This window comes from Sinocyclocheilus grahami, unplaced genomic scaffold (genome assembly GCF_001515645.1).
Source record: "Sinocyclocheilus grahami isolate Dianchi unplaced genomic scaffold, SAMN03320097.WGS_v1.1 scaffold750.1, whole genome shotgun sequence".
Classification (NCBI taxonomy): Eukaryota; Metazoa; Chordata; class Actinopteri; order Cypriniformes; family Cyprinidae; genus Sinocyclocheilus; species Sinocyclocheilus grahami.
In genome coordinates this window covers 250,120-262,516 of record NW_015505929.1, presented here as the reverse complement: position 1 = coordinate 262,516, position 12,397 = coordinate 250,120, and the positions used below count along the sequence as shown (strand labels likewise).

Genomic DNA, 12,397 nt, shown 5'->3' with positions numbered 1-12,397 from the left:
TGGAAACAATGGCGTTTTGTAGTTCCACCGCTCTCAGGCTGCTGCGAGACGCTGACCTCGTCAATAAAGTCAATCTGGAGAATTAAACACCGTAAGTGTTTTAGACATTCAGTCAGTCTTCTTTAAAATGAACTTTACCTCAAAGACGGTGCAAAAGTTGCATTTATACCTTGGACAAAAGGTAGGCTAGATTTACTGCACAGAGGCTAAATATGCATTTGCACAGAGATCATATTATAAAAAATATTAATAGCTAAGTGTGAAATTGTCAATTTAGACATGGATTAATTAAATAATTATATATGTACACTGTCATGACAACGACAAAGTTTAAAGGTGCAGTAAGCGGTTTCTGAGAAACCATATTGATATCTGAACTCACCACAACAAACACGCCCCAACCTAAAATGACCACACCCCTATCTTGATGGCTCCGCCCCCAGATTAACGAATAGGCTATGCAACACTGGTAACTCCTCCATCACGTGTGGACACGCCCCTTACTGGTGATTGGCTGAAAGTGTGTTTTGGTGCTTAGTCCAATCCCCTTTTACTGCACCTTTAAGGCTGCATTGATGCCGCATTTCATTTGAACAGAACCAAAAGCAGCATTAGAGCTGTAAAATTATTCATTTTTAATTCTAAAATTGTGAATATATGCACTTTAAAATTAATGAAATATATATGCTGTTATGACAACAGCAAAGTCTGAGGCTGCATTGATGCCGCTTCATTTCATTTATGCCAAATTGACATTGCAATGGTGGCGCTGAAGTGCTTCTAAAGTGGCATTTAGGTGTCTTTACATAGACTGTGTAATGCTGCTCAGAGGTGGCATAAATGCATTTACATCTGTACTAGAGGCTGAGGTGACTCAGAGCAGGCAACATTTCTGGCTTTTAAGCTGTATTATGTGTTTACAACGAATTTTGAGCTGGCACAGAGCAGCCTTAACTTGACTATGCAAAGACACCTTTAAAGTTTGAAGCTGCACTACCAAAGTAGTGTCAGAGCTGCAATATTTTAGTATGGCTTTTTGCTGCATTGTCTTTACATGGAATTTTGAGCGAGCAGCCTAAACCTGACACATTAAAAATGGTAAAAAGCATTCGTTTTTCTTAACATCCTAAGAAACACACATACATGTAATATAATACTTTGTTTTTCTTTATTGCATTATAACATACACACATTATAAATGTGGATTTGTACACTACAATCTTTATTGGTACATATTATAAAATATTCAGAATATGAAAACAAAGCACTAAAAACTTTACCAAACATTTATTTTTTTTATTGTCTTTTCTGACCCCATTCAGAACGGAAAACCAAAGAAAGAACAAAAAAACAAACAAAAATTATTTCTGATACCAACCATGTCAACAGAGAGGGAATCAAAATGAATCGTGAAGCACTGACATGTCACTATTAGAACTGTTAAGAGAGACATATTTACAGAGAATTAGAATGATGCCTCCTATTGTTGCCATGGCAACATGTCATCCTGCCCATTATGATGTCATTGAAATTCATATTTGGCGTTCTGTGAGAAGGACACATTTTCAAGTGTTTTCTCATGTACTCTTGCCGTAGAATCTTCTATTAAACAGCACTGTTGTGGACAAGAGTACATTATAGCGAGCACAGTGATTTTAAACACTCATTTTACAGATGAAATAATTCACACCGAGAGACCAAGAGACAATGACTCATTTCTGTCAGATTCCATCATTTTCTAAAGATGTTTCATCCTCGGAAAACTATCCTGTCTCGCACCTCAGTCTACTATGTGAAAATGAAACGTAACAAAAATGAAATAATAAAACCTACACTTACTTCAAGAGTCAGAGTTATGGAAGTCGCAACTAACGTTTTTTGAGCACTAGTAGGCCTGAAAATGCTTTTGTACACGTTGTAAGGCATTCAATGCCTTGTAATGGAAGGCAACTAATTATACAAAACTCTGTGAACTACAAATGACGACATATACATTGATGACAAATAGGTCCAAGCGATTAAACCGTATCATATGGAGTCAGGACATCAGATTAAAAAAGAACGGCATTAAGGGACCTAGTATACTGAAGATCGCTTTGTTTATGGCCTAAATTATGGTAGTGGAATAGTTTTTCTCAGACGATAGAAGCTCCGTCCACTTTAGTCATCTTTGATCCACAGTCTTACAATAAACAGCACATAATTTCCACAGACCGATATACAAGTTACAAACATTATGTATACAGAACAAACTAAAATGTAGTTCATCCCAAAAGTTCTTGACCACACTTCCCTCATGGAATGCACTAGACATCACTGCCATAAAGAATATTTGGCTGCCCACGAACAGAGTGAGATGCATCTTCCTTTACTTTTTTTCTGACAGGGTTTCTTATATCAGGACACACTTGTTGTTTAAGTAATAGTAAACACAAGTGTGCTTTCATTGTTAGCATGTTGTTGATATATTTAAAGCAACTGTATGAAGTTGTGTGTATTTTGCAACTTTGGAGCCTCCTACAATTAAGTTAGTGGAATTCACTGCCGTAAATATATCACTGTACACGTGCATTTTTGCTGCTGTAAAGCAATCCGCCCTTTTCGCGGGAATTCGTACCCGCTCACCAAATTTATATACTACCAGAAGGGACGTTTGAGAGGGAGTGTGGAAAAGAAACAAAAGCCATTCGCCTTAGTAAAAGTCAGTTTACAATCCAAATTGGTCTAGTTTGAAAGACATTTCAAGGTAAAATCCTACATACTGTTGCTTTAAATATAGTTAACATGCACATTTTGCTGCAGGCCATAAGATTAACTGTTCACCAAGGCATCTCCATGAAGTAGCAGCTATTTTGCCTTAAACTAAACCGGTTTAGTGGTACTTCAGCAAGCGCCACATTAGCAAATGATACCAGTACAGTTCATTCAGAGACAGTGATGTCATGATCATCTGTATACCAGCTCACTGTCTTTATTCATAAAGGCTAGACTTGGCTTTTCTTATTTTACTTCCCTCCCCCATTTATCCCTTCACACCCTCATATTCCTTCAGAGAACACAAATACTCGCACACTCACAGTAGAACCATCCATTAGTCATTCACACATACACATACACAATGTACAAGTACACATAAGAAGTTAGATAACAGCTCGGTAACTAATGAAAAGCTGAAGCACATGCCCCTCAGAGCAATGCTGACCCCTGATTAGTCCTGCACATGGCCATCTTTTTTTTTCTTCTAAGGAAAATAAGATGAAAATTTAGAAGCTGAAGTGGATGAAGAGGGGTGAATCTCATGAAAGAACATGCTTTGGTCACATTTCACCCCAAAATGAAAAGATATTAAGATATGATAAAAGATATATAAACCAGATATTTTTAAATTTTCTTGAATACATTGCTGATTTTTACAATCATTACATTAAATAAAAATGTACACTCACTTTAAGAGTCAGAGCTATGGAAGTCTCAACTAACGTGAAGAATAACTGGATTTTCTGAGCACTTGTAGGCCTTAAATGCTGTCTAAATTTAGCTATTTTTTACGATCATCATTTTTTAAAAATTCTAAAACTATTTTCATGACGATTAATATATCATTTTGGTAATGCAAAAACATGAAACATTGTAATATTTAATAAAATACTTATACATCATGCTTTTGTTGTATTTTTTTGTTGAACCAATTCATGCTGATTTAAATGTAAACAATTATCATATTACAATAAAATGTGCATAATTGGCAACAAAAAAGCGATAGATAATGTGTCTAAAATAGACTTTGTTTCAAGCAAAATGTTTTTTCCCCCTTCTATTTCTGTCTTGCTCGTTCTTATTTTTTCTTTTGATTTTGGAGTTAAATGTGACATGGATATGTTTTCGTGATATTCACTTTGAGTGTTTAATATACAAATGAAACTCAGAAATGATCAGAGGATGAAACGATGGATAAAAGAAACGTGACTAGTTTTGGAAGAGCATTAGTTGGGTGTAAAACAGAAGTCAAAAATAATACTTGAGAAATCCACATATAACTGCGGAGTGTCATGGAGAATGGGTCAAACAGAGATATAAACAGACATATGACACAAAGGAAGATGTTGCCTGAATCAATCTCCTTATGAACTGAACAAAGGAGAACAAGTCTGATGAAATATAGAACTCATCTGCCTCTTATTATCCTTCACAGCATTGTAACCAGAAGGCACCATGTTCTCCGACACAGTGAGAGAGAAGCAGGCGCAGATCCCCAGACTAGCACACATACACAGCTACTGTTAATCAAGGCATTTTAAAACGTTCCCCCAGTACTTCAGACAAGTCTTTTCCTTTTAAGATAGGAAAATACTATCAAATAAAAAAAAAAGTTTAAACTACTTTTAAAGTTTCTTCTGCTTGTAGAAACAAGTAGATTATCAATGCAAATACAATCAGTTCAAAGCAAACGAGATGATAATGTTAGTTACATAGACAAACAAACATGAAGTCAAATGCTCAAACTTCCGCATTTATAAATGCTCGATGTAAAATGAAATCAATGGAACGAGAATTAAATCATATACACGTGAGCAAGGCCAAAAATTATTACAGTATATCTCACCAAAAACATCAACAAGTCACAAAATACAGCAGCGCATCTCTTCAATAAAATCTCCCTATTTGGAAGAATATAGTCACAAAAAATAAACAGTAAAATACACATTTTAGACAAGTTGGACTCTCACACAAATTAGTGCTTTGGGTTTTTTTTGAAGTTGGCTACAACATATCTATCTGGTATCTTATCAAGAACCGCAGAGAGCAAAGCTTTCTGGGTAAATCTCACAAAGAAAAGGCAAAGCCAAACTAAACTCCTAATTCTAAAGATAAAAACAGAGAATTATATTTTGCATAAAGAAAATTATTTTGAATAAAGAAAATCTATGTTTAGGACCAACAATGCAAATAATCACATATTATCACTGAAAAAAAAATCTAATTAAATGTAAAGCAGTTATTAAAATCATTGCCTGGCGACAATCATTTTGAAAAAAAAAAATCTATATAGAAAATAATAAATAGGAAAGAATATACATCTATAATAAGGCTGTCAAATAGATGAATCATGATTAATCGCATCCAACATAAAAGTTTGTATATGTGCGATTAATAGATTTGACAGCCCTAATATAAAATTAAATTTAAATATACTTTTATAAAAGTATATATATAATTACAAAATAAGATATAAAATATGATATTTTTTCCCATTGCAGTGAGCAACAGAGAACTGGGGAAAAGAATGCAATAAAAAAAAAAAATAGCCTAATACACAAAATCTTAATGGTCCTAATAAATATCCTTCTTTTTCCTTTATGCAATAAAAATCTTATTTTGATCTTTTGATTCAAGCCGAAATATGACTCGGGCATTTCTTGACAGTTTTTGTGAGACTCAGCCATCTAGGTTTTGTTTTCTGTGTTTGTTGCTGAACTGCTCTGACTCAAAATCACAGAGCATAGAAAGTATCACACCTATATTAATGTTAATTTTTTTATTTTGGTCCTCACTAGATCAATGGCAGTTTAAGTTACATAACTGACCTGGTCTGGAAATGTCAGTGACTGGGCTTTTGTGTGCAGGACGAACCGGAGTTCTTGAGGAGCTTCGATAAAGAAAGAGACAGAGATGGTGAAGATGCACAAAATCGTGTGAATGAGAGAGGCTGATCATCTCTCCCACTCTCCTCGTCCCTTCTCTTTTCTCTGCATTACACTCTCTCGGAGAACGATGGCTCTCTCCCTCTCGCTTGTTTGGCTGTACCCTGCTGAATCTCTTGAGATGGAACTGTTGAGCTCTGGCTGAGATTCTAAGGCAATGTCACATTACATATCAAAATGTACAACATCTATACATTGTGCAGTTGTGAGCGGAGGGTGAGATGTGTGGATGAGATGTGGAGTGTGGCGGCTCTATAGAACAGTGGCCTCCATCACTATGGCTGGATCCTCTATGTCAGCTTTACTCTGGACCATCCGTAACTCCAGCTGGGCCGGGCTGGGTCTTCTACCAGGACCTGCCATCTCTGAAAATACACAAGAGAGTGATGATTCAGTGATCATTCACTTACACTACTGCCTAAAGTCTGGGGTCGGTAAGATCTTTTAATGTTTTTGAAAGAAGTCTCTTATTCTCACCAAAACCTACATTTGATCAAAAATACAGTAAAATATGTAACATTATGAAATATTATTACAATTTAAAATTACTGTTTTCTATATTAATATTTGTAAAAATGTAATTTATTCCTGTGATGTAAAGCAGAATTTTCAGCATCATTACTCCAGTCTTCAGTGTCACATGATCCTTCAGAAATCATGCTAATATGATTATTTACTGCTTAAGAAACTTGTGAGTGTTCAATGTTGAAAATAGTGTTTAATATTTTTGTGGAAACTGTAATATATATATATATATATATATATATATACACACACACACACACACATACATACACTGTATATATCCCCCCCAAGACCTTTAATGAACGCAAAGTTTAAAATAACACCTTTTATTTGAACTATAAATTTTTTGTAACATTATAAATGTCTTTACTCTCACTTTTGATCAACTTAATGCAACCTTGCTTAATAAAACTATTCATTTCTTTACAAAAAAATAAAAAACATCTTACTGACCCCACATTTTTGAATGGTAGAGTTTATACATAAACAGTGATAGTGATGTATGAATTACATGCTTAGTCTTTACAATGGCCATAACTGGCCACCGATGTAAGTGAATAAGTAAATATCCTATGATTGAGATTTTCATCATTTTAATTATTAAAATTTTTTTTTGAATATAATTGCATGTAAGTACTTTGTAGTAATTTCTCCCCAATTTTAGAAAGTTTAATGGATTTCGTTACTTTATACTGATGCAAGATACCCGAAAAGCACTCATTTGTATTTTTTGTTCTTTGTTTTATTTTTGACTCAACATATTACTTGGAAAAAAATGTTTACTTAAAAGCATAGTTCACCCAAAAATGAATGTTCTGTCAGTATTTAGTCACCTTCTTTCTTCTGTTGAACATAAAAGACGATATTTTGAAGAATGTGGGTAAGCAAACAGCTGATGGACCCTAATGACTTCCATAGTATGGGGGGAAAAAATTACTATGGAAGTCATTGGGGACCAGCAGTTTGGTAACCCACATTCTTCAAAATATCTTTTTATGTTCAACAGAAGAAAGAAATGCATAACTTGATGTAAATGATGACAGTATTTGTAGGTCTCATGCCACGTTTTTAATTTGTTAATGTTTATATTGTTTAATCTTTTAGATAAAAGAATGTTTAGTATTATATTAGTTTTTGCTGTTGATATCACCTGAAGCTGAAAGTGTATTGACAACCCTACAACATGCATATCAAATACAAAGCTTTTGGCCGTTGTTTTACCATGGGCATAAGATATAGTCCTCTGAATGACATGGTGCATAACAGAGAAGGTCTTCTCACATGCCGTCTGCGAAGAACAGAATAACAGAGAGAAAGAGACTTGATCAGCATTTTCTTACTACGCTGCATGATCACTGGGATGTGTTTCTGACACACTGATTTAATATATGCTGTACCTTCAGGTCTGTTGGGTAATGGTGAGTCCAGGCCAACAGCATAGCAGCAAACAGATCACCGGTCCCCACAAACACCGCATCCACCTTCGGCACCTCTATTCGGATCCGCTGGGTCGTCCTTGTACCGTCAGGCATCACTGCACAAACATGCTTATTTTATTCTTCAATCGCTTCACAATAACTTATCATACATGAACCAGCCCTGATCTTTAACCACTAGGCTACACAATCCCATGCAGGCGCTTCAAATAAATACAGAAACATCAACATAAAAATATCTGAAGTCATACACATTCAAATAGCTCTCATAATTGCAAATTTTGTCATTGGTCAAATCTGCACACAGTGATATCTTCCACTGTTCAGCAGTCTGACATGTTTTTAGATTCATGACAAAGCAATTTAGAGTTGCACAGGAAGCGCACACACACTTACAAATGCGCTGACTGCCAAAAGACACCAAGAATCTGTCTCCGAGACGAGGCGGCAGATCAGAGCTGGTGATGACCACGGTGTCTGGACCCATCTTATGCAGCAGGTCCATCACCTGAACACACACACAGTCAGAGACCTCGACCGAGTGCCAGTAACATGTGAACAGCAATGTGCTTTGTTTAAATTTTCAAAAGTTTCCAAAAATACAGACAACGGTCTTCAAAGGGTTCACAAAAAAGGGTGTAATAATATTCACATTACAGTAATAATAATATTAGTAGATAAAATAATAATAATGATTTTAAACTACTACTATTACTATTACTTATCTTTTAGTATATTATTAGACAATATTAAGATAAGAACAACAACTTATTTTTATTATTTTAAAATATTATTACAACATATTATTTTTATTATTGTTCTTATATTTCTTATTATTATCAATAATAATAACAACAATATATCATAATAATATATTAGATAATATAAGATATGCAGTATATATATATATATATATATATATATATATATAAGATAATAAATGATTGACAATAATAATTTAATATTAGATAATAATAACAATAATAATGATAATACAGTTTTAAATAATATATAATAAAATAACATATATAATATATAAGACAATATTAATTTATAAGCCAATACTAATAAAAAAAATTTTTTATTACTTAATAAAAAATATAATACAACAACTATTTATAATAATCATTTATTTTTATTACTCTCACTGATAAGAACATTTATTATTCATGATAATAATAATAATTATTAGCAATATTTTAAAATTATTTTATCACTAATTTAATATTAGATAATAACAACATTAATAATTATATACTAAGAAATAATATATATTAAAATAAATAAAACATATATAATAAGGTAATAGTAATAAAACATTACTTTTTAAACAATAATAATAATAATAATAATAATACAAATTTGAAATTTGGGGTGTGTGTATCATTTGCAGCTAGTGCATATAATTTATATTCAGACATTTATGTCTGCTCCCCATTTTTAAGGCTAGAGTATTGAGATGAAATTTTGTTATTGACCAAATACTTATTTTCCACCATAATTTACAAATAAATTCTTTAAAAATCCTACAATGTGATTTTCTGGATTTTTTTTTCTCATTTTGTCTCTCATAGTTGAGGTATACCTATGATGAAAATTACAGGCCTCTCTCATCTTTTTAAGTGGGAGAACTTGCACAATTGGTGGCTGACTAAATACTTTTTTTCCCCACTGTATGTCTGCTCCCCATTTTTAAGGCTATTATGAGGGCCATATCTCATGTATGTATTTAAACTCACCTCCACAGCATCTTTCTCCGTGCTGATATTCTTCCCTGTCAACAACCTGGAATAAAGAACATGGACTTAGAAGAGTTGATGGCACACCAGTGTGATGTGAACAGCTGTTAGGCACTGAAGATTCATGGGTAAATCCACAGCTGACCACTAGAGGGAACTACAATATCACTCTTCTGTCAGCAATCTTACTGAAGCAGGTGAGGGGCTAGAGAGGTTTGACATTTGCAGCACAGAAACACCCAATCACAAAACAACACACAAAGCTGTTAAGAGGAGGTATTCTACTCACTCAGCCTCAAACTGGTTGGGCGTGATGATATCGGCCACAGGCACCACTTTATTCTTGTACACGGGATGGAGATTCTGAGGAACATACTGCAAAAGGCAAAGAGTACTATGAGAAATAAATGTCACATTTTCCAAATTCTGTTTCCTGTATAATGAACAGAATGGGACAGAAGACAAAAAAAATAAGGAAATCAGAATGAGAGGAACAAGAACACAAGTAAACTTACCATTGAACCATGGTCACCTAAGACAGGGTCACAAACTGAGAAAAACAGAGTAAAACTAGTTATACTTTAATGTGCAAGATTAATGTACACTAGCGTTCAAACGTTTGGGGTCACGAAGACAAAGTTTTTCATGTTTTTTTTGAAAGAAGTCTCTTATGCTCACCAAGGCTGCATTTATTTGATCAAAGAAAACGGCAATATCAAGAAATGCAACGATTTTAAATATCTATTCAAATATATTTTTTAAATATAATTTATTCTTATGTCAAAGCTGAATTTCCAGCATCATTACTCCAGTCTTCAGTGTCACATGATCCTTCAGAAATCATTCTAATATGCTGATTTGCTGCTCAAAAAACATTTCCTATTATCAATGCTGAAAACAGATGTGCTGCTTCATTTTTGTGGAAACCGTGATACGTTTTGATTCTTTGATCAACGGTAAAGTTCAAAATAACAGCATTCATTTGAAATAGAAATGATAAATGTTTGTAACATTATAAATGTCTTTGCCGTCACTTTTGATAAACATAACGCATCCTGGCTGAATAAAAAACGACCCCCAACTTTTTAACAGTAAACATGCTTGTAAAAACAATTTATAATGTAGAAAATCTATACAACTTTTATGTTAAGATAGGATGAAAGAGACACTCACCATATACAAGGTTAGGATTGGCCCTCTTCAGCTCTTGAACAATGTCAACCACCATCTCCAGAAACGATGTATCTCTAGTGTAACCTGCAGAAATGGAAAGAGCAAAGCTTTGATCAATACTTTCTTCTTACCAACTACTATATACTGAAATATACTGACCACTCAGCACAAGCACAAGGCACAAAGAGCGACAGGTCAATCTCATTCTTTGTGCCTGAGAATTTTTCAACTGTTAAGCTGGATGCAATTTTGGAACTCAAACACATCAACGCATGCACTGTATCAAATGAAGTGAGTGACATAAATATCCACATTTATTTGGGCTGGGACAGTTACTGTTACAGTAACTCTCCAGCTACTGGTCATGTGGCGGCTCGATCTCTCCAGTCAGGTAAATAACTCCTATATGTGACTCATCTGACCTTCACTGCTTTCATGATGTCCCAGTGTGTCACACACTGAATCACACTGCGACAACAAAAGCCACTAGTAAGAGAGGGATGCAGGAGGGTCCACCAGCAGTTCAAAGACTGACATTATAATAGTGCCCTAGAAATAGAGCCTAGGCATTAAGACAGATGGTCAATATACAGGTGAGATACAGAATGAGTGCTTTGAAAACAAAATACTGACAGCCACCAAAATCAACTCGTTATATAAAGCCATCAATACAAGAAAAACACTTTATCATGAGATTTTGAAAGTCTGGTTTTGACATTAAAAGTAAATACACTACTGCTCAAAAGTTTGGGGTCTCTTATGCTCACCAAGGCTGCATTTATTTGATCAAAAATACAGTAAAAACAATAATATCGTAAATTATTATTACCATTTGTAATGTTTTCCATTTTAACACATTTTAATGCTATTTATTCCTGTGATGCAAAGCTGAAATTTTCTGGTCTTCAGTGTCACATGATCCTTCAGAAATCTCTCTAATATGCGGATTTACTGCTCAAAAAACATTTCTTATCATCATTCAAATGATTTTGTCACAACCGGGACAAAGAGGCAGACAGGCAGGATAACGTTAAGTAGAGAGTTTAATCACAGGAACTTAAGAGAGGCTTCCAACCAAAAAGAGTTCAACATAGGCAGTAAGGGAAGCAAAACCAGTCTTATCTGGGTCGGCACTCCGATCCTTCAGTCGAGAACTGAGGATTCCGAGGGGAACAGGCAGACTGGAAGACGAGGAACCAGGACAGAATAGCCCGACGCCCGAGATTGACAGCGAGGACGACCGCGGCTCCTGGGAGCGGGGCGGTCTGGATGAGCCTGGGGGAAGTCGTTGAGGAGAGATGGGTCCAGTATGTCCTCTGTCTGCCCATGACCTCTCCTCAGGACTGTACCCCTCCCAGTCTATAAGGTATTGAAGCCGGCCGCCTCGCCGCCGGGATTCGAGGATCTCCCTGACTCGGTAGATGGCTTCGTCGGGGACGACCTCGGGCGGAAGGGGGGGTACCTCGTGTTCTGTGGAGGGAGGGAGAAGAGAATTAGTGAAGGGCTTTAGCAAGGACACGTGAAAGGTGGGGGAGATCCGATAATGGGCAGGCAGGTGTAACCGGTACGTGACATTGTTGATGTGCCTTGCTATGGGGAAAGGACCTATGTACCTATGTACCGGGGACTATGTATTGGTCCCCTGGCTCATAGAGGGGATTGTCGGACCGATGAGTGTCTGCGTTGGCCTTGTGCCTCCGGATGGCCCGCTGGAGATGGATATGTGCTAAGTCCCATATCCTCTCGCTCTCACGGAACCCGTGATCTACCGCTGGGACTTCTGAGTGATCCTCGGTCCAAGGAAACAGGGGCGGCTGGTAAC

At 35.6% G+C, this 12,397-nt stretch overlaps 1 protein-coding gene across 1 annotated transcript in view; it reads right to left on the bottom strand.

Annotated features, from left to right (window-relative positions):
* Positions 1 to 5,260: 5,260 nt before the first annotated feature.
* Positions 5,261 to 12,397, bottom strand: part of LOC107560980 (pyridoxal kinase) — a 21,765-nt gene continuing 14,628 nt past the window's right edge. The window contains exons 4-11 of the mRNA XM_016245297.1: positions 10,576 to 10,659; positions 9,918 to 9,952; positions 9,692 to 9,777; positions 9,403 to 9,448; positions 8,060 to 8,171; positions 7,625 to 7,761; positions 7,449 to 7,515; positions 5,261 to 6,067 (exon numbers count right to left, since the gene is read on the bottom strand). Of these exons, the coding sequence (XP_016100783.1) occupies positions 5,955 to 6,067; positions 7,449 to 7,515; positions 7,625 to 7,761; positions 8,060 to 8,171; positions 9,403 to 9,448; positions 9,692 to 9,777; positions 9,918 to 9,952; positions 10,576 to 10,659 (680 nt within the window). The 3' untranslated portion in view covers positions 5,261 to 5,954. The remainder of the gene's footprint in view (positions 6,068 to 7,448; positions 7,516 to 7,624; positions 7,762 to 8,059; positions 8,172 to 9,402; positions 9,449 to 9,691; positions 9,778 to 9,917; positions 9,953 to 10,575; positions 10,660 to 12,397) is intronic.